This window comes from Chiloscyllium plagiosum, unplaced genomic scaffold (genome assembly GCF_037043375.1).
Source record: "Chiloscyllium plagiosum isolate Xiang-an unplaced genomic scaffold, Cpla_swu_hap1 HiC_scaffold_2, whole genome shotgun sequence".
Taxonomy (NCBI): domain Eukaryota; kingdom Metazoa; phylum Chordata; class Chondrichthyes; order Orectolobiformes; family Hemiscylliidae; genus Chiloscyllium; species Chiloscyllium plagiosum.
This window is the reverse complement of record NW_028270140.1, coordinates 147,046,808-147,074,658: the sequence shown is the minus strand read 5'-3', so window position 1 is coordinate 147,074,658 and position 27,851 is coordinate 147,046,808. Positions and strand designations below refer to the sequence as shown.

The following is a 27,851-nucleotide window of genomic DNA, read 5'->3' as shown; positions in this document are numbered from 1 at the left end:
TGAGAGAGGAGAGTGTGTGTGTGAGAGAGGAGAGTGTGTGTGTGAGAGAGGAGAGTGTGTGTGAGAGAGAGGAGAGTGTGTGTGAGAGAGAGGAGAGTGTGTGTGAGAGAGAGGAGAGTGTGTGTGAGAGAGAGGAGAGTGTGTGAGACAGAGAGGAGAGTGTGTGTGTGAGAGAGGAGAGAGTGTGTGTGTGAGAGAGGAGAGAGTGTGTGTGTGAGAGAGGAGAGAGTGTGTGTGTGTGTGAGAGAGGAGAGAGTGTGTGTGTGTGTGAGAGAGGAGAGAGTGTGTGAGAGAGGAGAGAGTGTGTGAGAGAGAGGAGAGTGTGTGAGAGAGAGGAGAGAGGAGAGAGTGTGTGTGTGAGAGAGAGGAGAGAGTGTGTGTGTGTGAGAGAGGAGAGAGTGTGTGTGTGTGAGAGAGGAGAGAGTGTGTGTGTGAGAGAGGAGAGAGTGTGTGAGAGAGGAGAGAGTGTGTGAGAGAGGAGAGAGTGTGTGAGAGAGAGGAGAGTGTGTGAGAGAGAGGAGAGAGGAGAGAGTGTGTGTGTGAGAGAGAGGAGAGAGTGTGTGTGTGAGAGAGAGGAGAGAGTGTGTGTGTGAGAGAGAGGAGAGAGTGTGTGTGTGAGAGAGAGGAGAGTGTGTGAGAGAGAGGAGAGAGGAGAGAGTGTGTGTGTGAGAGAGAGGAGAGAGTGTGTGTGTGAGAGAGAGGAGAGAGTGTGTGTGTGAGAGAGAGGAGAGAGTGTGTGTGTGAGAGAGAGGAGAGAGTGTGTGTGTGTGAGAGAGGAGAGAGTGTGTGTGTGTGTGAGAGAGGAGAGAGTGTGTGAGAGAGGAGAGAGTGTGTGAGAGAGGAGAGAGTGTGTGAGAGAGAGGAGAGTGTGTGAGAGAGAGGAGAGAGGAGAGAGTGTGTGAGAGAGAGGAGAGAGGAGAGAGTGTGTGTGTGAGAGAGAGGAGAGAGTGTGTGTGTGAGAGAGAGGAGAGAGTGTGTGTGTGTGTGTGAGAGAGGAGAGAGTGTGTATGTGAGAGAGGAGAGAGTGTGTGTGAGAGAGAGGAGAGAGTGTGTGTGTGAGAGAGGAGAGTGTGTGTGTGTGAGAGAGAGGAGAGAGGAGAGAGTGTGTGTGTGAGAGAGAGGAGAGAGTGTGTGTGTGAGAGAGAGGAGAGAGTGTGTGTGTGAGAGAGAGGAGAGTGTGTGTGTGTGAGAGAGGAGAGTGTGTGTGTGAGAGAGGAGAGAGTGTGTGTGTGTGAGAGAGGAGAGAGTGTGTGAGAGAGGAGAGAGTGTGTGAGAGAGAGGAGAGTGTGTGTGTGTGAGAGAGAGGAGAGAGTGTGTGTGTGTGAGAGAGGAGAGAGTGTGTGTGTGAGAGAGGAGAGTGTGTGTGTGAGAGAGAGGAGAGAGGAGAGATGTGTGTGTGAGAGAGAGGAGAGAGTGTGTGTGAGAGAGAGGAGAGAGTGTGTGTGTGAGAGAGAGAGAGAGTGTGTGTGTGAGAGAGAGGAGAGAGTGTGTGTGTGAGAGAGAGGAGAGAGTGTGTGTGTGAGAGAGGAGAGTGTGTGTGTGAGAGAGAGGAGAGAGGAGAGAGTGTGTGTGTGAGAGAGAGGAGAGAGTGTGTGTGTGAGAGAGGAGAGTGTGTGTGAGAGAGAGGAGAGTGTTTGTGTAAGAGAGAGAGGAGAGTGTGTGTGAGAGAGGAGAATGTGAGAGAGAGAGAGGTGAGTGTGTGAGAGAGAATAGAGTGAGAGAGAGAGAGAGAGGAGAGTATGAGAGAGCAAGTGAGAGTGAGAAAGAGAGTGTGAGTGAGTGAGACAGAGTGCGTGTATGAGAGAGAGAGTGGAGTGTGAGTGAGAGAGAAAGAGAGAGTGTGTGTGAGAGTGAGAGAGAGAGTGAGAGAAAGAGAGAGAGAGAGAGAGAGGAGAGTGTGAGAGAAACAGAGTGAACATTTCGGATCCAGTCCGAATTTTCTTCAGAACTGAACTCGAATTCAGAAGATCGGTTCACACTGGGCTCTGAAATAACCGCCCAGAGATTGGTATCCTGTTATCAAGTCGTCACCCATTATATACTTGTGCACAGCGCAAATGTAGCTGTTGTCAAGTAGCATGAAGTCAGGCCCTGAACTGAGGAGATTCTAAATTCCCTGTTTGAATAAAAAAGAAATACAAAGTTACACAAAAACCAATACATATCAACAATTACAATATACAACAAATACAAGATACAACAATTACAACAGACCAGAATGTAGGGACACAAACAAGGTGCCCCAAATCTCATCAGAATCAACAACAATACACAAAACCACACACAGTTTTTACACAGGTCATTGTTCCCTCAAAATGTTTTGTTTTGGCCAGCCAGCTTGGAGTCAGACCCTGAAATGAGGGGATTCTTAATCTCCTGTTTATATATTTTTTGCTTCTTTGTTTCCCTCCTCACTCCTGCCACACCGCAGTAGTGCTCATAATCCTCAGCATCCGTGTATGCAGGTGCACCATACAGTGAAAGTCACCTTAATAACATTCCACCACCAGCAAAGAAACCCATGTGGCCTACAAACCAGAGACGAGCAAAGCCCAGAGCAAGCAATGCTTATGTGAAAAAGGTGAAGTGGAGGGCAGGGATTAAATCAAAATAGAATCGGAGGGGGAAATGAAACTCTCCACACCCCATGGTGCCCATCTCTCCCTAAGATGCCAAGATATATATACATAATCTTTTGGTCATATATTTTTCATTTTTCCTTGATAAATCCCTACATTACTTCCAAACAGCAGTCATGTTTATTTTCCCCAGCACCTATGTTGTTGGCCCATGTTAACAATGCCAGTCAAGGATCTTGTGGTTAATAAGATCCATCAGGTTCCAATCACTACCAGACTCAAAACATTCACTCTGTTGTTCTCTCTTTCTCTCTCTCTCTCCACAGATGCTGACAGAGTTTCTCCAGCTTTATGTTTCAGATTTCCGCATCAGCAGTATTTTGCTTTTGTTTGACCGCATAGAAATAGACACTGAGACCCAATTGGTCCATGTCAGTGCTTTGTTTGGTTTTATTGTCACACATACCTAAATACAATGAAAATCTTCACTTAGGAGCGGTTCGAGCAGATCATAGTAAGCAAAGATGTACAGATGATAGGGTGAAAAAATAACTCAGAGGCATCCAGGTTACATCAACGAGGCGTGCGCTAGGCAAGGTCAACATTAACACGATCAGCATTATAGGTTGTTCTGCTATAACGCAACCATTGTGTTCCTCTGCCACCTCGCACTATAGAAAGTCACGCTGTAGAGGATTGCTAATAGAAGATCGCTCCATCCGTTCACTAGAAAGTTTGCATTTTCCAAATCACGCCCACGAATTGCGTTACTGCCAATTTGTGTTGACGGAACACGTGTAATAGCAGAACAACCTGTATTTGAAGTTAGACAGACCATTCATCAGTTTAATAACGGCCAGGAAGAAGCTGTTCCTGAACCTGTTGGTGTGTGTGTTCAAGCTTCTATTTCTTCTGCCTGATGGAAGAGGTTGTAGGAGAGAATTACTGTGGTGGGAGGGGTCTTTGATAATGTTGGAAATGTGTTGCTGGAAAAGCGCAGCAGGTCAGGCAGCATCCAGGGAACAGGAGAATCGACGTTTCGGGCATAAGCCCTTCTTCAGGAATGAGGAAAGTTTGTCCAGCAGGCTAAGATAAAAGGTAGGGAGGAGGGACTTGGGGGAGGGGCGTCGGAAATGTGATAGGTGGAAAGAGGTCAAGGTGAGGGTGATAGGTCAGACTGGGGTGGGGGCGGAGAGGTCGGGAAGAAGATTGCAGGTTAGGAAGGCGGTGCTGAATTCGATGGATTTGACTGAGACAGGGTGGGGGGAGGGGAAATGAGGAAACTGGTGAAATCCGAGTTCATCCCTTGTGGTTGGAGGGTTCCTAGGCGGAAGATGAGGCGTTCTTCCTCCAACCGTCATTTTGTTGTGGTCTGACGATGGAGGAGTCCAAAGACCTGCATATCCTTGGTGGAGTGGGAGGGGGAATTGAAATGTTGAGCTACAGGGTGGTTGGGTTGGTTGGTCTGGGTGTCCCAGAGGTGTTCTCTGAAACACTCCGCAAGTAGCTGGCCTGTCTCCCCAATATAGAGGAGATAATGTTGGTCACCTTTCTGCAGCAGCAAGCTGTGTAAATGGAGTTCATGGATGAGAGGTTGGATTCTGTGATGGTCTTGGATCTGCACACAACCTTCTGTAGTTTCTTATGGTCCTGGGCAGAGCAGTTGCTGTACCAGGCCGTTACGCACCCGGATGGTTGGTCATGCCAAGTATCCTGAGCTGCATGAGGAAGAAGAGGCATTCTTGACAGTCGCATCTGTGTAGGAAGTTCAGGACAGATTGTCGGTCAACGTCACTTTGAGGAACGTAACGGTCTCAATTCTTTCAATGTCAGCTCCACTGGTGTAGGTGGGGGAGTGGTAATACTCCCCTTGAACAATAGTCCTAGTCTGTAAATGTTTGACATTATGGCATGGGAAGTTGAGTTCTCCTCCAAGGATTTAAGCATCTAGTCTGAGTAAGCGCTCCTGGTGTGGTACTGAGGGAGCCCCATATTGTTACTGATGTGCCATCTTTCAGATTAGATATTAAACCCAGGGTCCCTCTGCTTCTCTTGTAGCTGAGCTGATGGCCTAGTTATTCACTGCTAGACTATTAATTTAGAGACCAGGTAATGTTCTGGGGCAAAATATGAAATTGCTGGAAAAGCTCAGCACAGGTCTGGTAGAATCTATGGAGAGAAATCAGAGTTAATGTTAAGGGTCAAGTGACTCAGTTCTGAGGAAGGGTCACTCAACCCGAAAGTCTGACTTCTCTTCATGGATGCTGCCAGACCTGCTGAGCTTTTCCAGCAATTTCTGTTTTTGTTTCGGATTTACAGCATCCGCAGTTCTTTCGGTTTTTATTAAATTTTCTGGGAATCTGGTTTCAAATCCCACCAAGGCAGGTGGTTGAATTTAAATTCAGTTTAAAAAAAAATCTAGAATGAAGAGTTGAATGATGACCATGAAACCATTGCCAATTGTTGTTAAAAGCCCATCTGGTTCACTAATGTTGTTTAGGAAAGGAAGTTTCCTGTCCTTATCTGGTCTGGCCTACATGTGATTCCAGGTCCACAACTGCTGACTTCTAATTGAAAGGGCCTGCCTAGCCAGTAAAGCCCTCATCCTGTGAATGGATATTGTAAAAGACTTTATGGACTGAAGGGCCTTTTTCTGTTCTGTAGACCTCTGTGATTTTCAGCTGGCTATAAAAAAAATCCCTTGGTTACTATTTCAAAGAACATAGATCAGTACAGGTCCTTCATCCCTTGATGTTTTGCCGACATTTTATCCTTCTCTAAGATCAGACTAACCTACATACCCTTCACTGTACTATCTTCCATGTGGCTATCGTAGAGTCACTTCAATTCCCTATCTATCTGATTCTACTACCACTGCTGGTAGTGCATTCCATAATTAGATATTTCTGCCCTGGGAAAAAGTCTCTGGCTAGCCACTCTATCTATGCCTCTCATCAACTCATACACCTCTATCAAGTCACCTCTCATCCTTCTTCACTCCAATGAGAAAAGCCATAGCTCCTTCAAGCTTTCTTCATTAGTCAAGCCCTCCAGTCCAGGCAGCGTCCTTGTAAATTTCCTCTGCACCCTCTCTAAACCTTCCACATCCTTATTTCATGAGGCAACCAGAACTGAACACAATATTGCAAGTGTTGTCTACCCAGGGCTCTATAGAGCTGCAGCATAACCTCGTGGCTCTTAAACTCAATTCCCCTGCTAATGAAAGCCAACACCCATACATCTTCTTAACAACCCTATCAACCAGGGTAGCAACTTTGAAGGATCTATGGATGAGAACCCCAAGATTCCTCTGTTCCTCCACACTGCCAAGAATCCTGCCTTTAACCCTGTATTCTGCATTCAAATTCGACCTTCCAAAGTGAATCACTTCACACTTTTCCAGGTTGAACTCTATCTGCCGCTTATCAGCCCAGTTCTGCATCTTGTCAATATCCTGTTGCAACCTACAACTGCCTCCATACCATTCACAACTCCACCAACCTTTGTCATTGGCAAACTTCCTAACCCACCCTTCCACTTCCTCATCCAAGTCATTTATAAAATTCACAAACAGCAGAAGTCCCAGAACCGATCCCTGCAGAACACCACTGGTCACTGAGCTCCACGCTGAATACTTTCCATCTACTACCACCCTCTGTCTTCTATGGACCAGCCAGTTCTGTATCCAGACAGACACACTTCCCTGTATCCCATGCCTCCTTACTTTCTGAATAAACCCACAATGGGGTACCTTATCGAATGCCTTACTAAAATCCACGTAGACCACATCCACTGCTCTACCTTCATCAATGTGTTTTGTCACATCCTCAAAGAATTCAATAAGGTTTGTGAGGCATGACCCTCCCCTCACAAAGCCATGCTGACTATTTCTAATCAAACTATGGTTTTCCAAGTAATCATAATTCCTGTATCTCAGAATCCTCTTCAATAATTTGCCCACCATTGACGTAAGACTGACTGGTCTGTAATTCCCAGGGTTATCCCTATTCCCTTTCTTGAACAAAAGAGTAACATTTGCCACCCTCCAATCATCTGGGTACTATTCCAGTGGACAGTGAGGATGCAAAGATCATCACCAAAGACGCAGCAATCTCTTCCCTCACTTCCCATAGTAACCTAGGGAATATCCCGTCTGGCCAAGGGGACTTATCTATCTTTAAGTTTTTCAAAATTTTCAGCACATCCTCCTTCTTAACATCAACTTGTTTGACCGTATCAGCCTGTTTCATGTTGTCCTTACAAACGTTAAGGTCTCTCCCTGCAGTGAATACTGAAGCAAAGTATTCATTAAGGACCTCTCCTACCTCCTCCGACTCTAGGCACAAGTTCCCTCCACTCTCCCTGATCGGCCCTCCCCTCACTCTGGCCATCCTCTTGTTCCTCACATACATGTAGAATGTCTTAGGGTTTTCCTTAATCCTACCCGCTAAAGCTTTTTCATGCTCCCTTCTAGCTGTCCTCAGTCCATTCTTCAGTTCCTTCCTGGCTACCTTGTAACCCTCTGATCGTTGCCTCCTCAACCGTGGATGGCACGGTGGCATAGTGGTTAGCACTGCTGCCTCACAGCGCCGGAGACCTGGGTTCAATTCCCGCCTCAGGCGACTGACTGTGTGGAGTTTGCACCTTCTCCCCGTGTCTGCGTGGGTTTCCTCCGGGTGCTCCGGTTTCCTCCCACAGTCCAAAGATGTGCAGCTTAGGTGAATTGGCCATGCTAAATTGCCCGTAGTGTTAGGTAAGGGGTAAATGTAGGGGTATGGGTGGGTTGCGCTTCGGCGGGTCGGTGTGGACTTGTTGGGCCGAAGGGCCTGTTTCCACACTGTAATGTAATCTAATCTAATCCTTAAGTAAACTTTCTTTTTCCTCTTGACTAGATGTTCCACATCCCTTGTCATCCAAGGTTCCTTCACCCTACCATCCCTTCCTTGCCTCAGTGGGACAAACCTATCCAGCACTTTCAGCAAGTGCTCCCGAAACAACCTTCACATTTCTGTCATTCAATTACCTGAGAACATCTGTTCCCAATTTATGCTCCACAGTTCCTACCTCGTCGCATTGTAATTCCCCCTCCCCCAGTTAAATACTTTCTCATGTCGTCTGCTCCTATCCCTCTCCATGACTATAGTAAAGGTCAGGGAGTTGTGATCACTATCACCGAAATACTCTTACACTGAGAGATCTGACACCTGGCCTGGTTCATTGCCAAGCACCAAATCCAATATGGCCACCCCACCCCCGGGCCTATCTACATACTGATACACCTGGATACACCTGACAAAAACTGCTCCATCCAAACTATTTGCACTAAGGAGGTTCCAATCAATATTAGGGAAGTTGAAAACATCCCCGTCAACAATCCTGTTACTTCTGCACCTTTCCAAAATCTGGCTCCCAATCTGCAGGAGAGTTCACTCTGTTGATTAGACCAGTACATAGAACATAGAACATGGAACATTACAGCGCAGTACAGGCCCTTCGGCCCTCGATGTTGCGCCGCCCTGTCATACTAATGTGAAGCCCATCCCACCTACACTATCCCATGTACGTCCATATGCCTATCCAATGACGACTTAAATGCACTTAAACTTGGCAAATCTACTACCGTTGCAGGCAAAGCATTCCATACCCTTACTACTCTCTGAGTAAAGAAACTACCTCTGACATCTCCCCTCACTTTCAAGTTGTGTCCCCTCGTGTTTGCCGTCCCCATACTTGGAAAAAGGCTCTCACTGTCCACCCTATCTAACCCTCTGATTATCTTGTATGTCTCTATTAAGTCACCTCTCAATCTTCTTCTCTCTAACGAGAACAGCCTCAAGGCCCTCAGCCTTTCCTTGTAAGACATTCCTTCCATACCAGGTAACATTCTAGTAAATCTCCTCTGCACCCTTGCCAAAGCTTCCATATCCTTCTTATAATGCGGTGACCAGAACTGTACACAATACTCCAAGTGTGGCCGTACCAGAGCTTTGTACAGCGGCAGCATAACCTCCTGGTTCCGGAACTCAATCCCTCTATTAATAAAGGCCAAACACTGTATGCCTTCTTAACAACCCTGTCAATCTGGGTGGCAACTTTCAGGGATCTGTGTACATGGACACCGAGATCTCTCTGCTCATCTGCACTCCCAAGAATCTTACCATTAGCCCAGTACTTTGCATTCCGATTACTCCGGCCAAAGTGTATCACCTCTCACTTTTTTTTACTAGATTACATTAGATTAGATTACATTACAGTGTGGAAACAGGACCTTTGACCCAACAAGTCCACACCGACCCGCCGAAGCGCAACCCACCCATACCCCTACATTTACCCCTTCCCTTACCTAACACTACGGGCAATTTAGCATGGCCAATTCACCTAACCTGCACATTTTTGGACTGTGGGAGGAAACCGGAGCACCCGGAGGAAACCCACGCAGACACGGGGAGAACGTGCAAACTCCACACAGTCAGTCGCCTGAGGCAGGAATTGAACCGGGTCTCTGGCGCTGTGAGGCAGCAGTGCTAACCACTGTGCCACCATGCTGCCCACTTGTCCACATTAAACTCCATTTGCCACCTCTCAGCCCAGCTCTGCATCCTATCTATGTCTCTCTGCAACCTACTACATCCTTCGTCACTATCCACAACTCCATCAACCTTAGTGTCGTCCTCAAATTTACTAACCCACCCTTCTAAGCCCTCATCCAGGTCATTTATAAAAATGACGAACAGCAGTGGACCCAACACCGACCCTCGCGGTACGCCGCTAGTAACTGGACACCAAGATGAACATGTTCCATCAACCCTCTGTTTTCTTTCAGCAAGCCAATTACTGATCCAAACTGCTATGTCTCCCACAATCCCATTCTTCTGCATTTTGTATAATAGCCTACTGTGGGGAACCTTATCGAATGCCTTGCTGAAATCCATATACACCACATCAACTGGTTTACTCTCATCTACCTGTTTGGTCACTGTCAAAAAACTCAATAAGATTCGTTAGGCACAACCGACCCTTCACAAAACCGTGCTGACTGTCCCTGATCAGATTATTCTTTTCTAGATGGTTATAAATCCTATCTCTTATAACCTTTTCCAACCCTTTACCAACAACTGAAGTGAGACCCACTGGTCTGTAATTACCAGGGTTGTCTCTACTACCCTTTTTGAACAAGGGAACCACATTTGCTATTCTCCAGTCCTCAGGCACTATTCCTGTAGATAATGATGATTTGAAGATCAATGCCAAAGGCTCGGCAATCTCTTCCCTTGCTTCCCAGAGGATCCTAGGATAGATCCCATCTGGCCCAGGGGACTTGTCTATTTTCACACTCTGCAGTATTTCTAATAGGAGAAGGGCTTATGCCCTGAAGGGCTTATGCCCGAAACGTCGATTCTCCTGTTCCTTGCATGCTGCCTGACCTGCTGCGCTTTTCCAGCAACACATTTTCAGCAGTATTTCTAATACCACTTCCTTGTGAACCTCAATCTCTTCTAGTCTGGATGCAAATATCTCTGTATCTTGCTCGCCAACATTTTCATTTTCTATAGTGAATACTGTCGAAAAATATTTATCTAGTGCTTCCCCTATCTCCTCTGACTCCACACACAACTTCCCACTATTATCCTTGATTGGCCCTAAATTAACTCTCGTCATTCTTTTATTCCTAACATAGCTATGGAAAGCCTTAGGGTTAACCCTGATCTTATCCGCCAACAACTTCTCATGTCCCCTCCTGGCTCTTCTGAGCTCTCTTTTTAGGTCTTTCCTGACTTCCTTGTAACCCTCAAGCGCCCTAACTGAGTTTTCACATTTTATCCTAACATAAGCCGCCTTCTTCTCCTTGACCAGGGATTCCACTTCCTTAGTAAACCACGGCTCACGCGTTCTATATCTTCCACCCTGCCTGACAGGTACATACTTATCTAGCAATTCAAGCAGCATCCGACGAGCAGCAAAATCGACGTTTCGGGCAAAAACCCTTCATCAGTGGTCTTCCAGCACCACTGATCCAGAATCTGGTTTCCAGCATCTGCAGTCATTGTTTTTACCACATACTTACCTCGGACGGACGGGAGCTTTTCCTTGAATAAGATCCACATTTTTAATGTGGTCATCCCCTGCAGTTTCCTTCCCCATTCTACACTTCCCAAATCTTTCCTAATTGCATCGTAATTTCCCTTCCCCCAGCTGTAACTCTTGCTCGGTGGAGTACACCTATCCCTTTCCATCACTAAAGTAAACCTGACAGAATAGTGATCGCTGTCTCCAAAGTGCTCACCTACTTCCAAATCTAACACCTGGCCAGGCTCGTTACCCAGTACTAAATCTAAAGTGGCTTCGCCCCTTGTAGGCCTGTCTACATACTCTGTCAGGAAGCCCTCCTGCACACACTGGACAAAAACCGACCCATCTATAGTACTCGTACTGTAGTGATCCCAGTCAATATTTGGATAGTTGAAGTCCCCCGTGACAACTACGCTGCCTCTCTCACTCCTATCGAGAATCATCTTTGCTATCCTTTCCTCTACATCTCTGGGACTATTCGGAGGCCTATAGAAAACTCCCAGCATGGTGACTTCTCCTTTCCTGTTTCTAACCTCAGCCCATACTACCTCAGTTAACAAGTCCCCAAACATCCTTTCTACAACTGTAATATTGCCCCTGATCAACAATGCCACACCTCCCTCTCTTTTACCATCTTCTCTGTTCTTACTGAAATCCTGGAACCTGCAACAGCCATTCCTGTCCCTGCTCTATCCATGTCTCTGTAATGGCCACAACATCGAAGTCCCAGGTACCAACCCACGCTGCCAGTTCACCCACTTTATTTTGGATGCTCCTCGCGTTGAAGTACACATACTTCAAACCAGGTTCTCGCTTGCCAGTATCAGATACTTGATTTTGGAACTCCCTACTCTCATCCTCTTCTGTACCTGTCCTACAATTTTGGTTCCCATCCCCCTGCTGTATTAGTTTAAATACACCTGAATAGTTTTATTGAATTTCCCACCCAGGATATTGGTACCCCACTGGTTTAGATGAAGACCATCCAGCTTGTAGAGGTCCCAACTACCCTAGAAAGAGCTCCAGTTATCCAAAAGCCCGAAACCCTCCCTCCTGCACCATCCCTGTAGCCACGTGTTCAACTCCTTTCTCTCCCTATTCCTCACCTCACTAGCATGTGGCACGTGAACTCCCTAATATCAACATCCTGGGAGTTACCATTGACCAGAAACTGAACTGGACTCTCCACATTAACACAATGGCTACAGGAGCAGGTCAGAGGCTAGGATTCCCACAGTGAGTAACTCACCTCCAGACTCCCAAAATCTATCCACCATTTACAAGGCACAATTCAGGACTCTGATGAAATACTCCCCACTTGCCTGGATGGGTGCAGCTCCAACAATACTCAAGAAGCTTGGCACCATCCAGATCAAAGCAGCTACTTGATTGGCAAAACATGCACAAACAAGGAGTCACACAATGGCTCAGTGACTATCACTGCTGCCTCACAGCACCAGGGACTTGGGTTCAATTCCACCCTTGGGTGACTGTCTGTATAGAGTTTGCACATTCTCTTCCTGTCTGTGTGGGATTCCTCTTGGTGTCCTGGTTTCCTCCACAGTGCAAGGATGTGCATGCTAGATGGATTGGCCATACTAAATTGCCTACAGTGTCCTGCGAGTATGTGGATTAGTCATGGGAAATGCAGGGTTATAGGGATAGGAGTGGGTCTGGAAGGAATGCCCTTCAAAGGGTTAGTGTGGACCCAGTGGGCCAAAAGGGATTTTGGGCTGTAGGGATTCCATGATTCACTCCTTCCAATACTGACACTCAGTAGCAGCAGTATGTACTCTCAACAAGGTGCACAGCAGAGATTCACGAAGACTTTTTAGTCAGCATCTTCTAAACCCAGGACCACTCCCAACAGGAAGGACAAAAGGCAGCAAACACATGGGAATACCACCACCTACAAGTTCCTCTCCAAAGCCATTCGCCATCCTGGCTTGGAAATAAATTACCGATCCATCACTGACACTGGGTCAAAATCCTGGAATTCCCTCCCTAATGGCACTTTGGCCCAAAAACTTGCCCATAATATTTTTTCACACCAAAATATTCTCAGTCTTCCATTTATTTCCAGAAGGGCAAAACTTTCTTTGGAATAATACAAAGAACGGTGGATGCTGGAAATCAGAAACAAAAGCGATGACCCAGAGAAGGGTCTCAAGAAGGGTACCTGGACTTGAAACATTGACTGTGTTTCTCTCTCCACAGACGCTGCCAGCCCTGCTGAGTTTCTCCAGAAATTTCTGTGTTTGTTTCAGATTTTCTTTGTACTTGTCCGCTCATAGTAGAAACCTCGACCAGGGAGGACTGTGTAAGCGGAACGTATATTTTGTGAGCATATCTACTAGGATGTGTTTCTACTCTTACATCTGCTTTTTCCCATGTGGGGAATCACAGATTAATTTCTGTACTCTACCAACATTTCCATGTGTAAACCAGGCAGGGCCTGTTGAGAAGGTCATTTTGAATAGGTCCCCCATTATGTAGTAGGTGGAAGGAGGTGTACATCAGAGAGGACACAGCTCCTGTGTTGTGCTTTCATGGCTTGCCAAGTTTGATGCTAAGTGAATGTGCCAGTGTTTACACTGGCACACTTTGACAATGGCGTTTAGGTTTGTATGCCAGGCTATAAATAGAGCAGTGACCCACAAAGTCATACTAAATGTTTGATACGAGCAAGGGCAAAAGCCTGAGATGAAAAAGGCTGTCACCGTATTGAAACTCTTCTTCCATTAAGAAAGAATGATTTGCATTTACGTCACTTATTCATCAAATGCTGAGAGCATTTGAAGCAGGCCTTTTAACCCACTGTGTCTGTGCTGGCCGTCTGAATGAACAATGCACCACATGTCACTCTCCTTTGCAAATGATGATTCAAATACCTCTCTAATGTCCTGGTTGCATCTTCCTCTACCAGGCTCTTGGGCAGTGCATTTCAGATCCTAACCACTTATGAAATAGTTGCTCCTCATGATGTCATTGCCTGTCTTTGTTAACTACCTAACATCATATTCTCCATCCGTGTCTTTATTCGTTTATTGGACGTGGGTGTCACTGGCTGGGCCAGCATTTATTGCCCGTCCCTAGTTGCCCCTGGATAAGGTGGTGGTGAGCTGTCTTCTTGAACCGCTGTAGTCCCTGTGCTGTGGGTAGACCCACAATGCCCTGAGGGAGGGAATTTCAGGATTTTGACCCAGTGACAGTGAATGAACGGGGATATATCTCCAAGTGAGGATGGTGAGTGGCTTGGAGGGGAACCTTCAGGTGGTGGTTTTCCCATGTATTTGCTGCCATTGTCCTTCCATACTGTAGTGATCGTGGGTTTGGAACAATTTTGCTCTACATTCTCTGGATTGATATTTTCTAATCAACCTGTTCAAGGATGTTATTACAAGTTTCTGGAGCAGGTGGGACTTGAACACAAGTCGCCTAGCTCAGAGGTAAGGAAACTACTCCTGCACCATGAGACTAGACACCTCTTGATTTTGAACAACTGTGTCAAACCTCCCCTTAATCTTCTCTTCTCAAGGAAAGCAGATCAACATTATTCTATCTAACAGAGTCTCTGATCTAACGTCTCTAATCTGACAATGTCTGCAATCTAACTTTATGTTCACTAGAGTTTGGAAGAGTGGTGATAGTGGGTAGGCTGAGGTGATAATTTCAAAGAAATCTATAAAATTCTACCTTGACAGGGTCAATGCAGGAAGGATGTTCCTGATGACCAGGGAGGCCAGAACCAGGGGTCACAGTCTGAGGATACAGGGTGGGCCATTTAGGACTGAGATGATTAGATTTACTGCCACTTGAGTACAGGAGTACGGTGAAACGTATACCAAGTTGCCCTTCTCTAGTGCCATCTTAGTGTACAAAAGGCCGGATTAAAAACAGAACCAGAAAGAAAAGAAACAGTCAAAAGAAAAAGAAACCTCATCTCCGCTATGTTCCCCGCTGCCAAACAAACAAAGCCACAAAGTCAATCCCTCAGTCTGTGAGTGCTTAGATGCCCCTAGATTAGGTTGTGGTGAGCTGTCTTCTTGAACCGCTGTAGTCCCTGTGCTGTGGGTAGACCCACAATGCCCTTAGGGAGGGAATTCCAGGATTTTGACCCAGTGACTGTGAATGAACGGGGATATATCTCCAAGTCAGGATGGTGAATGGCTTGGAGGGGAACTTGCAAATGGTGGTGTTCCCATGTATCTGCTGCTCTTGTCCTTCCATATGGAAGTGGTCGTGGGTGCTCCAAGACCCTGCATGCCGTCTCTGCCTTCAGGTACCTCAGCCACTATATGGAGTTGCACCACCCCCGCTAGAACCCAGGCCGCTGTTCTTCGGCACCATCTTGCCTCCTCCAATGTCATTGCTGCCATGAGTCTGCTGAAGCTGCCGGGCAAAACTGGGCTCAAACGCAATGCTGGGCCCACTGCGCCAAAACAACTGGTGCCCCATTCTGGCTTACATTGCTGCTGCTGCCGTCTCACCCAGGCAGTGGGCAGCCTGTGGAATTCACTGTTGTAGAAAGCAGCTGCGGTCAAAACATTGAGGTGTACAAAATAATGAGAGGAATAGATAGAGTCAATAGCCAGAGAGACTTTTCCCCAGGGCAGGATTGACTAGTACGAGAAGTCATAGTTTGAAGATATTAGGAGGAAGGTATAAAGGAGACGTCAGAGGTAGGTTCTTTATGCAGAGAGTAGTGAATGCATGGAATGCGTTGCCAGCTGTGGTGGTGGAGGCAGAGTCACTGGGGACATTTAAGCGACTGCTGGGCATGCACATGGATAGCAGTGAGTTGAGGGGTGCGTAGGTTAAGTTACTATATTTTACATTAGGATTAAATCTCAGCACAACATGATGGGCCAAAAGGCCTGTTCTGTGCTGTACTTTTCTATGTTCTATGTTTCCAAGAAGGAGTTCGAAATAGTTGTTGATGGAAACTGTTCAAAGGGTACGGGGAGAAAGTGGGAATAGGCTACTGAATTGGATGATCAGCCATGATCATATTGAATAGCAGAGCTGGCTCAAATGGTTGAATGGCCTATTCCTGCTCCTATTTTGCATGTTTCTAATTTATAACTGGACAAGTCAGACTTAGACTGAAACCTGGATTGATAGATCATAATTTTTGTGCTTTGTTTTTAACAAGGTCATCTTACACTGAAATGCAATGTTGCAGATTTGGTTTTAAACACAAAACAAGAGGTTTATTTCACAAAAGAAATGAAGGCAAAATAAACTCAAACTGAGGTTACTAAGAGTAAACTCACAGTAGACAGAGTAAACTTAAATTGAGTACACATTTCTTCAGCATCTGCACTCCTTAGTTTCTCCTAGCTGAGTACACAGAAAAAATGCTGAAACACGTGGTAAAGTGTCATCCTATCAATCACAAAACACCTCTGTGCAGTATCCAAAAGTACCCCATGTTCAGTACTCAAACGAGAGAAATCCCTTTCTCTAACAACTGAATGCATTTAATTTAACCCTGTCTTCAACTCCCCATCTGGAAATTCTGCTAGCCTTTTTCTGGATCTTTCATGCACCAGAGTTTAAACTTTCTTTGCTTCAAGTACCTCTTCAGGGTTTTATTCAAGCACTTATGGTCTGAAACTATTACTGAACACTCCTTTCTGAGGTAATCTATTTTAGGTATCTTCTCAGAAGCAGTGCTTTATACATCCATCTTCATCAAGAAGGCATATGGTATACGTGCCTTCATTGGATGGGGTATTGAGTATAAGAGCTGGCAGATCATGTTAAAATTGTACAAGACATTGGTTCGGCCACATTTAGAATACTATGTACAGTTCTGGTTGCCACATTACCAAAAGGATGTGGATGCTTTGGAGAGGGTGCAGAGAAGGTTTAGGAGGATGTTGCCTGGTATGGAAGGTGCTAGCTATGAAGTGAGGTTGAGTAGGTTAGGTTTGTTTTCATTAGAAAAAAGGAGATTGAGGGGGGACCTGATTGAGGTTTTCAAAATCATGAAGGGTATAAAGTTAAAAATCACACAACACCAGGTTATAGTCCAACAAGTTTAATTGGAAGCACACTAGCTTTCGGAGCGACGCTCCTTCATCAGGTGATTGTCCAATCTTCTTGGAGATCCTCTCCACTTTAAGCCGGCGGTTAGTGGTGTCGATAGTAGTCATGATTCAGAGATGCCGGTGTTGGACTGGGGTGTACAAAGTTAAAAATCACACAACACCAGGTTATAGTCCAACAAGTTTAATTGGAAGCACACTAGTTTTCGGAGCGACACTCCTTAATCAGGTGATTGACACAATCACCTGATGAAGGAGCATTGCTCCGAAAGCTAGTGTGCTTCTAATTAAACTTGTTGGACTATAACCTGGCGTTGTGTGATTTTTAACTTTGTACACCCCAGTCCAACACCGACATCTCCGAATTATGAAGGGTATAGACAGGGTGGATAAAGATAAGCTTTTTCCCAGGGTGAAGGATCCAATAACAGAGGTCACACTTTCAAGGTGAGAGGAGAAAAGTGTAAGGGGGATACACGGGGCGAGTACTTCACACAGAGGGTGGTGGGCATTTGGAACGTGTTACCAGCAGAAGTGATAGAGGCAGGCACGGTAGATTCATTTAAAATGCGTCTGGACAGATGCATGAGTAGGTGGGGAGCAGAGGGATACAGATGCTTAGGAACTGGGTGATAGGTTTAGACAATAAATTTGGATTGGCTCAGGCTTGGAGGGCCAAAGGGCCTGTTCCTGGGCTGTAAACTTTCTTTGGGGTTCTTTATTCTTGTTCAAAGGTATGTACGGAATGACCTCAATCTGAAACTTAAAAAAAACTTTTATTTTCAAACTTAAGTGTCTCCCATAAGCTTCAAAAAATCCATAAATTTCTAACATAAACCCTGATGCACAACTGTTATAAGCCTTCCTAATTTATTCCTGATGAAGGGCTTATGCCTGAAACGCCAACTCTCCTGCCCCTCAGATGCTGCCTGACCTGCTGTGCTTTTCCAGTGCCACATTTTGACTCTCCAGTATCTGCAGTCCTCACTTTCTCCTAAATCCTCCTGGTGTCCACACACGATAATTAGTATTGAAAGCTACCTATCACACACACACACACACGAATACACACACACACACGAACACACACAGACACACAGACATATATACATATCACACTCTTCATCACCATATGCAGAAAATTCTGTGTATACATATTATAGGACAAAAGAAAAGATGTTTGAAATGCAAGACCAAAAGAAGCTCTAGAAATTAGTGTCTCAGTGATTTGGCCATTTGATCAAAGCTGAAAAAACTATTGAGATCTCCTCTCGAAGGCAAAGTGGAGGGCATCACAAAGATGCATTGCTCTGTGTGTAGCTGGATAATGGGATGTCACAGATAGGCTACACTGAATGTTTGACGATGGCAGAAGATGAACAAGAGTAGCACCAGGACAGCAGATTCCCTGCAGGAGGAGCCAGAAGCAGGAAGATAAGTTTTTCTTTACAAATAGAGGATTGAATTACTTCACGTACCAGGAGAAGCTGGAAAATTTCCGACTGTTTAACTCGGAATAGAGAGGGTTAAGAGATGACTTCATACAGACTTTCAAAAGGATGTGAGGTCATGACCAGTTAGATAGGTGAGAAACATTCATCACGGTCGGATTTGTCAGGATTGAATGCTCTAACTTATAGACATGCAGGATGTGGGTCTCACTGGCAGGCCCAGCATTTTATTAGCCATCCTTCATCACTTTGAAGAAGGTGCAAGTGAGCTGCCTTGAGTACTTGCAATCCCTGGAATCTGTAATTTCGGCAGTGCTGAATGGATTTGTTACATTATATTGAATATGTACCCTTGATTAGAAATATTCCCTTGAGGTTCAAAGTGTGAATTCAGAACATTTGAAATAACTAGTTTGTTCTTCAGAGAGACTTAGGGTGGACTACATTTTAAAATAGTCTCTTCCCAAAAAGGAAGAGAAATGTAGTAAATTGTACTTGTTCTGGTTTACTCAACAAATCCATTGATAATGTGTAATTCTGCCATTTTTCACAGATGAATTCCTTGTTTTGTCTTGTATCTGCAGTAATTCGAAATGGAGCTGGTAGGGGGAAAGATGCAGCCAATTTTATTTTCATTGCGATCTTCACCGTTTTCTTTCCAGTAACAACTCACTGGTTTGCTGCTGTGCTGTTTAAAAACAAAAATAGCTCCAGACTGTTAGCACTTACAGATTCACAGAGTAATACAGCCAGAAACAGACCCTTCTGTCCACCTCAGCCATGCCAATCAGACATCCCAATCTGAGCTAGTCCCATTTGCCAGCATTTCAGACACTGTTTCACATGCACAACACTGATTCCTTTAGGGACGGAAATCTGTGACAGAAAGACAGGTCGTTGCTTCTCTCATCACTATCCATTGCTTCGGACTACAACATACATGCTCTAGGACATGGATTATGGCAGATGAGGATACTTGAATCAATGATAAATCTGAAATTAAAAGATAGCCGAATGGCAACCACTGTTGTAAAAATCTGTCAGATTCAGTAATGTCTTTTATAGAAGGAATCCTGTCAGCCTTACGTGGTCCACATTTCCTGAAGAAGGGCTTATGCCCGAAATGTCGATTCTCCTGCTCCTTGGATGCTGCCTGACCTGCTGCGCTTTTCCAGCAACACATTTTTCAGCTCTGATCTCCAGCATCTGCAGTCCTCACTTTCTCTTACGTGGTCCATGTGTCTTCTTTTTTAATTCATCCATGGAATGTGGCTGTCACTGGTCAATAACATTTACTGCCCATCCTAATGACCCAGAGGACACCATAAGAGTCACCACATTGCTGTGGGTCTGGAGTCACATGTAGGCCAGACCAGGTGAGAATGGCAGTTTCCTTCCCTGAAACATATTTGTAAACCAGATGGGTTCTTCCTGACGATCAACAACAGTTTTATGGTCATCAGACTCTGAATTTAATACTGAATTAAAATTCCACCATCTGCCATGGTGGGATTCCAACTTGGGTTCGCAGAACATTACCTGGCTCTCTGGGTTAATACCATGAGTCTATCTCCAGTCCAAGCATGCCAGTCAATTCCAAGCACTGGGTGGCGATGGGCAATAAATGCTGGCCCAGCCAGTGATACCCATGTCCCATGAATAAATACAAACAAATTCCTGCCCTGAAGAAGAGTCCTATTGAACTCAAAACATTCACTCGTTTCTCTCACCACAGATGCTGCTGGACCTGCTGCGTTTCTCCAGCATATACTGTTGCTATTTCAGGTTTCCAGCATCTGCGATATTTAGCTTTTAAACAAAAAAAATCCTTAATCTCTCATTTGGCTATCCATGCATTGGCCATTGGAAATGTGATTTCACCTATAATCTCCCCAACATTCAGCAGAATTGAAAACGTCTGTCAGTCTTCCTCAAGTTTATTAGAGTGAAGCGAAGACTTCAAATTTCCCTAATCTCTTCCCATGACTGAAGAGAAACTGGATTGAGCAGCCTTTACTGAGCTGCTGTGGCTGTAAATCCCATGTCAGTCGGTGAGTGTGATGGTGTTTGGAATTGCTGGTTTTTTCATACTGTCACCGCGCTTGCCTTTCTCAGAAAAGATGGCAGGAATGTTGTATGAAGTGACTTGGAACATTGCTCCTGTCCCCTCTGTGAATTGTATGTACTGCAGCTGGATTCTTTAATTCTCTTGCGGGACATGGATGTGAGCATGACTGGCTGGGCCAGCATTTATTGCCCGTCCCTGGTTGTCCTTGAGAATGTGGTGGTGAGCTACCTTTTCCAACTGCTGTGGTCTCTGTGCGGTGGGTTGTCTCACAATGCCATTAGGGAGGGAATTCCAGGATTTTGACCCAGCAACAGTGAAGGAATGATGATATATTTCCAAGTCAGGATAGTGAGTGGTTTGGAGGTGGTGGTATTCCCATGTATGTGCTGTCCCTGTGTAAATGCAAATCCTTTCTTCAATCTGTGGTGACTGAGGGAGAGACAGGGCTGAAGGAGAGACAGAGCTGAAGGAGAGACAGGGCTCTGGCACTGGGTCTATTCTGTGATGTGGCGTGAGTATGTGAAAAGTCAGGCAGCTGAGAATGCTGCACAGGTGCCACTGTAGTCCCTCAGGTTTCAGTTATGTAACTGTGCTGACCATTGCGGAGGACAGAGCGATGGAGGAATGCATTTCCACATTTGTCGGTCATGACCCCAAGCTGACTGGAAGCCCGCTTCCTTCCTTGTTAATATTACAGAGTCCATGGGCACTGTGTTGGTGCCTTGTGATAGTGTTTCTTATATGTCAATGGGATGAGAAGGCCACAGATTTATTCTGCTTTAAAACATTGTACAAATCGCAGACTCCTTTCTAAATTGACCCTTCCCTTTGTATGCAGGCTGTGTCATCTGGATCTGAAGGGCTGCAGTTAGTGAAATACCTTGTCAATGGGGGCTTGAGGTTGTTCATCCCTTTAGAATCCTAAAACAGAAATTGTATCCAAAGTTCATCAGTCAGTTTAGGAGCTTCCATATGATGAGAAACCTCCCCTCCCCTCCAGATGCATGCGTTGTTTTACTTAGTGACAAACCACTGTTCAGATGCAAAATCATCTCCAAGATTCCAGGCGTGGGTTTTTTTTCATTTCAATTCATTCTGTTGGTAGGGCTAACATTTATTGCCCAGTCCTAAGTGTCCAGATGGCAGTTAGGAATCCACCTTGTTGCTGTGGGTCTGGAGTCACATATATTCCAGACCAGGTAAGGATGCAAACTTCCAGACTGATTTCCTGGTCCCCATTAAGGCTCCTGCTTTTAATTTGAGGTATTTGCTACTGAGTTTAAATTTCACAATGGGCCACAGTGGGATTTGAACCCACATGCTCAAACATTAACCTCAGGTTCTGGATTACTAAGGCCAGTGACATTACCACTATGCCACCACCTCCCCATATTGAGGCCCTAATGGTAGCCGTTAGAACTTAGGAACATTCTATTGTGACTGGCATTATCATAATTACAAACAGGGGTTGGTTAGCTTGGAGCTGGTTTGCGATGACAACAGCGTGGGTTCAATTCCCACACTGGTTGAAGTTACCATATAAGGACTCTCCTACTTAACCTGTCCCCTGTTGTGTGGTTATCCTTGGATTTAACTACCACCAGTCTCTCTCTCTCTCTCTAATGAGAGAGCACCATATGGGCTAGTAGGCCTACGGCGACTTTACCTTAATAATAGCCATGTAAAGCAAACTTTGTACAACTGGAATTGTTTCTCTCATTGTCATTTACTTGGCCTTCTGTTTTCTTGCTGAGATCCTGCAGTGCCAGCAATGCAGCTGTTCTCGCCAGCACCACCTGATGGATGTTAAAAGTACAACAGCCCTAACCATCAAATCCTGCAATCCGTCCATCACCCCTTCCCTCTCATGTACACGCCCGCACACCAAGACACACACAAACATTCCAAGACACACACACACACAGGAACACAGACACAAATAAAGGAACACCTCCAAGACACACACACATATAAACACACACACTTAAACACACACACACACCTCACCATCAGTATTCGCTGCAAAGGTTCACAGTCAAGATGTTGGATTCCTCTAAAGATCACTGAAACACTGAAAGTGGCAGGATAGGTGGTGGCATTAGTTAATAAAGCATATAGTGTTCTTGGCTTTATTAATGGGGCAAAGAATACAAGAGCAAAGAGGTGATACTGAGCTAATACCTCAGCTGCAGTACTGTTTGTAGTTGTGGGTGCAACATTATAGGAAAGATGTGAATATATCAGAGAAGTATTTTAGAAGAATGCTTCCAGGAAGTGAGAAACTTCAGTGATGAGGATAGATTAAAGAAATTGGGACAGTTCTCCTTGGAGAGAAGAAGGATGAAAAGAGATTTTCAAAATTGTGAGCAGGATGATGGATCGTGGATAGTTAAAAGATGTTCCTGCTCGTAAAAGGAACAAGAAAGAGAGGGTATAGATTTAAAACGATGTACAAATGAAGCAAGAGTAAAGTGAAAAAAATGTTTTCATTCAGCAATTATTTAGGGTGTGGAAAATGTACTGCCGGGAAATATGGTGTTAAGCAGGCCTTTAACACTAGGTTCTGGATCAGTGGTGCTGGAAGAGCACAGCAATTCAGGCAGCATCCGAGGACAGGCAAAATTCCTCGGATACTGCCTGAATTGCTGTGCTCTTCCAGCACCACTGATCCAGAATCTGGTTTCCAGCATCTGCAGTCATTGTTTTTACCTCTTTAACACTAGGTCTTGTTTGAAGAGCCAGCACAGTCACGATGGGCTGAACAGCCTCCTTCTACACTCTAATAGTTCTGTGAACAGTGAAATGGGAGTGGGTGGGCAAGTAGAGTTCATAGAATCTTTGCAATATGGAAGCAGGCCATTCAGTTCATTAAGTCCACACACCAACACTGTGAAGAGCATCCCACTCAGACCCATCCTCTTACTCTATTCCTGTAACCCTGCATTTCCCATGGCTGATGCACCCAGCCTGCACATCCCTGGACACTATGGGCAATTTAGCACGGTCAATTCACCCAAGCTGCACAACTTTGGCCTGTGGGAGGAAACCGGAGCACCTGGAGGAAACCCACACAGACATGAGAAGAATATGCAGACGCCACACAGACAGTCGCCCGAGGCTGGAATCAAACTCAGATCCCTGGTGCTGTGAGGCAGCAGTGCTAACCTCTGAGCCACAATGCCGCCCCATGCAGTTGAAGCCCATGATTATAATAAATGTTGGAGTAAGCTCAACAGGTCATTTTGGATTCTTCTATTCTTATTTTACAAAGTGCAACTGTGCCACCACCCCATCTTCCACTCTACTTAGCCAAACATCAGCATCATAAGACACTCCCTTGGCACTTATTTCTGATGAAGAGCTTATACTCGAAACGTCGACTCTCTTGCTCCTTGGATGCTGCCTGACCAGCTGAGCTTTTCCAGCACCACACTTGTCGAGTCTGATTTTCCAGGACATTGCCATGGTGTTAGAACTACAGGTGAGCTCCACAGACTCCTGGGTAATTAAAAAGAATGTGCAAGATCTGAACACTTTCCTTTTTGTTTGCAAAGACCTGGCTCCTGGTCATGAAGGTATGTCGCTTCGAGCAAGCAGATCTGAGCCACATAATGAACTTGACTGATCATCTTAAACTGGTTGTTAGTGTAGCTATTAGCCCACACTCCAGGTTGTTCAACAAGTGCTGACCAATCATAGAATCACATTCATAAAGAGATACTGTGTGAACCGACGGAGGCATTACCACGGCCAATCAGAGTCGACTTGCCAACCAGCCAGTATCAATTTCTCCTGTCATATAAATTCTGATAATTAAAATTTAGCATTCTTGCATTATCTTGATAAATGTAGGATGTACAGCTTTCGCAACATGTTTCTCTTTTGCAGGAATGTTGTACTTTTATAAAAATTCAAAGCAATTGTGGATGCAGAGTCAATGCAGTTCAGTGAGCTAGGCATGATAGGTAAAAGGAAATTGGTAAGTTATTCTAGTACCAAACACACTTGCTGAACTGCGATACTATATTAACTTGGTAATGTGTTTCCCCATCATTTTATAAACATCCATCTTATTCTAAATCCTCCTGTTTAGAATCTGAATAAATTGTGTTATAATACTGAGAGATAAGATTGTCTATTTGCCCCCTGGTGACAAACAAGATATGGGCTTTGCTTTGAGTAGCAAACAAAATTGCCTTCTTTATGATTGGAGAAAGCTCTCCATCAGTATATGATTTTCTTTTCTCATTATTGTCATTGTGCAGGGAACAACAGCATCACCGTCAGGAGCCTCATCTATCCCCGCTGCTCCAGGTAAGAATGGTCAACTCATTCCTCTCACATTGCTGATCTCCTGCGTTGTTACATTAATGACAAAGCTTGAACCTACGGAGGGGCTGAGTGAAAAGGTGAATAGCTGTGTGAGATAGCCTGATGAAATCCAGATATGCATGAGTTATGGTTTGTGTGCGATTATTATGTGTAGATTTGCACTCTGCCCTTTGCATTGAAGGAGTCTGCTGTTTATTTTCTGCTGAGATGTAGGATATGTGATTCAGGCCTGTTGAAGACTTTTAGTTATTGCCATATTGTGAATGAAGTACAATGGCCAAAATAGTTGTTGAGATAAGTAACTAGAGCATTGGGGCTGAAGAGGATTTGTTGCCTACGAGATGGGATACAGATTGGTGTACTGAAGGAACAGCTTTGTTTCTAGGGATCTTGTTCTCTCATAGTTTTCAGGATGCAAAGAAACAGCAAAGGCAGTATGCATTATGTGGTTCCTGTGAATTTACTGAGCATTCTTCACACCAGAGAGAGAGAGAGAGAGAGAGAAGTATCAATCAGGCTATTTATCTTTTATTTATTCACTTGCGGAATGTGTGTGTTGTTGGCTAGGCCAGCATTTTGTGTCCACCTCTCGTTGCCTTGGTGAAGGTGGAGGGAAGTGGAGGAAGACAGAAGGATTCTGTCTTCCTGAGGTTCTGCCATTAGGGAGGGATTTCCAGGAATTTGATCCAGTGATGCTGAAGAAAGGGCGATATTTTCAAGTTAGAATGGTGAGTGGCTTGGAAGGAAACTTACTCCCATGGGTCGTATCCCATGAGTTTGCTTTTTCTTTTACTCACTCATGAGATTTGGTTTTTGACCCAGCGACAGTGAAGGAACGGTGATATATATCCAAGTTGGGATGGTGGTTAACTCGGAGGGGAACTTGCAGGTGGTGGTGTTCCCATGTATCTGCTGCCATTGTCCTTCAAGATGGAAGTGGTCATGATTTTGGAAGGTGCTGTCTGAGGATTTTTTATGAATTTCTCTTGTGCATCTTGTAGATAGTACACACTACTGCGACTGACCATTGGTGGTGGAGGGAGTGGAAGATTGTGGATGTGATGCCAACCAAGCGGCTGCTTTGTCCTGGATGGTATTGAGGTTCTTGAGTGTTGTTGCAGCAACAGTAGTGCGGGCAAGTGGGGAGTATTCCATTCCTCTCATCCTTCATGTGGTAGAGTTTGTTTTGGTGAGTTACTGAGATGAATCTTATAGGGTGCTACACACTGTTGTCATTGTGTATTGGGACCATAGACCCTGAGTGTTGATGGTGATGAATGGGGCAAACAAACAGGAGCTTTCTTCTAGGTGGTGTTGAGCTTCTTGAATATGGCTAGAATTGCACTTATCCAGGCAAGTGGGGAATATTTTAGTGAGATTTCCTTCCCCAAAGGACATCAGCAAAACTGGTTTTGTCTTTTTCCTTTAACAACAATCAACAATAGTTACATGGTCAGTATCTCTTTGCATGTCTTGGTGGCGTAGATGTGAAAGAAACTGTCCCCATTGGCAGCAGGGTCAGGAATTAGAGGATGTAGATCATTAATCATAAAGTCATTGAATCATATGGTACAGAAGTGGCCCTTTGGCCGATTGTAGCCTGTACCAGCAACAAAAATCATCACCCTATCTACATTAATCCCACTTTTCAGCCCTTAGCCCATAGCCTTCAGTGCTGTGATGTTTCAGTTACTCATCCATGTACATTTTGAAGACAGTTGAAGACTAACATTCTTAACATTGAAGACAATTGGTAAAGGAACCAGAGGGGAAGTGAGGAAACATCTTTGTTATGAAGAGAATTGCTGTGATCTGTAGTGTGCTGCCTGAAAGGGTAGTGAAAGCACACTGAACAGGAGCTCTCAAAAGTGAAATGAATAATTGTTGAGCAGAAAGAAATTGCAGGAGACTGAGGCAAATGGGTAGCTGTAAGAGCTAAATGATGCATGATGGGCCAAATGTTTCCCTTCCTGTGATGACACAGGGATAGCAAGCCAAACCAAATCAGCCTCACTATCACTGGACTCACTACACACTGAATTTAAAACTTTCTGTGACCACAAACTTGCTCGATTGTTTCCAACCAGACTTTACAAGTAATAGATCTTGGACATACGTTTATAACTTAATAAAAAATGACCATTTATTCTTAAGAATGCAAATTTAAAAGAAAACAGATGGTAAACATGGCATTCTAACTAATATCTTTTATCCAGGCCCAATGATATTTGATCACAAACCCTACTCAGAAACAGACAGAGAGGCATAATTAAAGGATACATTAAAAAAGCAAAAGATTGTAATTTGTCAGTTCAATAACCATTTTAGTGATGAATACCAGGCCTTTATTCAACCCTTGGGTGGTGGGTTGTATTACAGACATATGGGTCCGGATATCTTGCTTAAATTCTGAAGTCACCAGGCAATGCTAACAATTTCTGCAGACGTCTAGACACTATTACTGGGCTGTGCTCTCAGAACTTTCAACAAGCCAGTAACTAAAAACCAAAAAGCACATTCGTGTCCAGCAGTTTCCAAAGCGAAACCCCCTTCTTCCTGAAACCCAGCCAGAGCCAGTTTGCTCCTTGGTTTCACTTTTTCTACATTTTATCGAGGGCTGACTAGTACTGGAATCCATGGACTGACCAATTCTACCCAGCTGCCAGTCCCTGAGCACAACAACATCTTGGTGTCAAATCATCCACAGGGTTCTGAGATCAGTAATTAACCTGCATTATCTTTCCAGGCCAGCTCCAAACAGCAAACACCAGTCTTTTGTTCTCTCCTTTTTTTTTCAAACAAGCTGCTGTTCCAATTTCAATTCTGAACTGCAATTCTCAAAGTTCCCAGAGGAATAATGTTCAGAGGTTCTCGCAGAGAAACCTAACGCATGGGACAGGAAGGAGGAAGTGAATTGAGGATAGTGTTCTTCAAAGCAGTAGCATGGAAGAGCATGGAGTCAGAACTTCCACGGCAGGTTTGGACTGAGCCAGTCCTTCTTTAAAAAGTGGGTATTCTGTAACTTCAGTGAGTTTATCAGATGACCAGTAGAGCAAAGGACACATGGGATACTGCAAGATTCAACCAAACGTTGTATGAATATAATAGAAAATAGGAAGTCAAGAAGACCATAAGTAATAAGAAAGAGAGAGAAATGGTCAATGGATAATTTTCAGAGTGGAGGAAGGTTTGTGTAGGTCCCCCAGCATCGCTATTGAGACCTTTGTGCTGAGATATATTAATGATCTGGATCTTGGTGTGCAGGGGACAATTTCAACGTTTGCAGATGTAACAATAT

At 44.7% G+C, this 27,851-nt stretch overlaps 1 protein-coding gene across 3 annotated transcripts in view; it reads left to right on the top strand.

Annotated features, from left to right (window-relative positions):
- The window catches only part of dok7b (docking protein 7b), a 116,892-nt gene that overhangs the window by 37,305 nt on the left and 51,736 nt on the right, over positions 1 to 27,851 (top strand). For all 3 annotated transcript variants that reach the window (XM_043703636.2, XM_087974180.1, XM_043703645.2), the window contains one exon: positions 24,487 to 24,535. In XM_043703636.2, the coding sequence (XP_043559571.2) occupies positions 24,487 to 24,535 (49 nt within the window). The remainder of the gene's footprint in view (positions 1 to 24,486; positions 24,536 to 27,851) is intronic.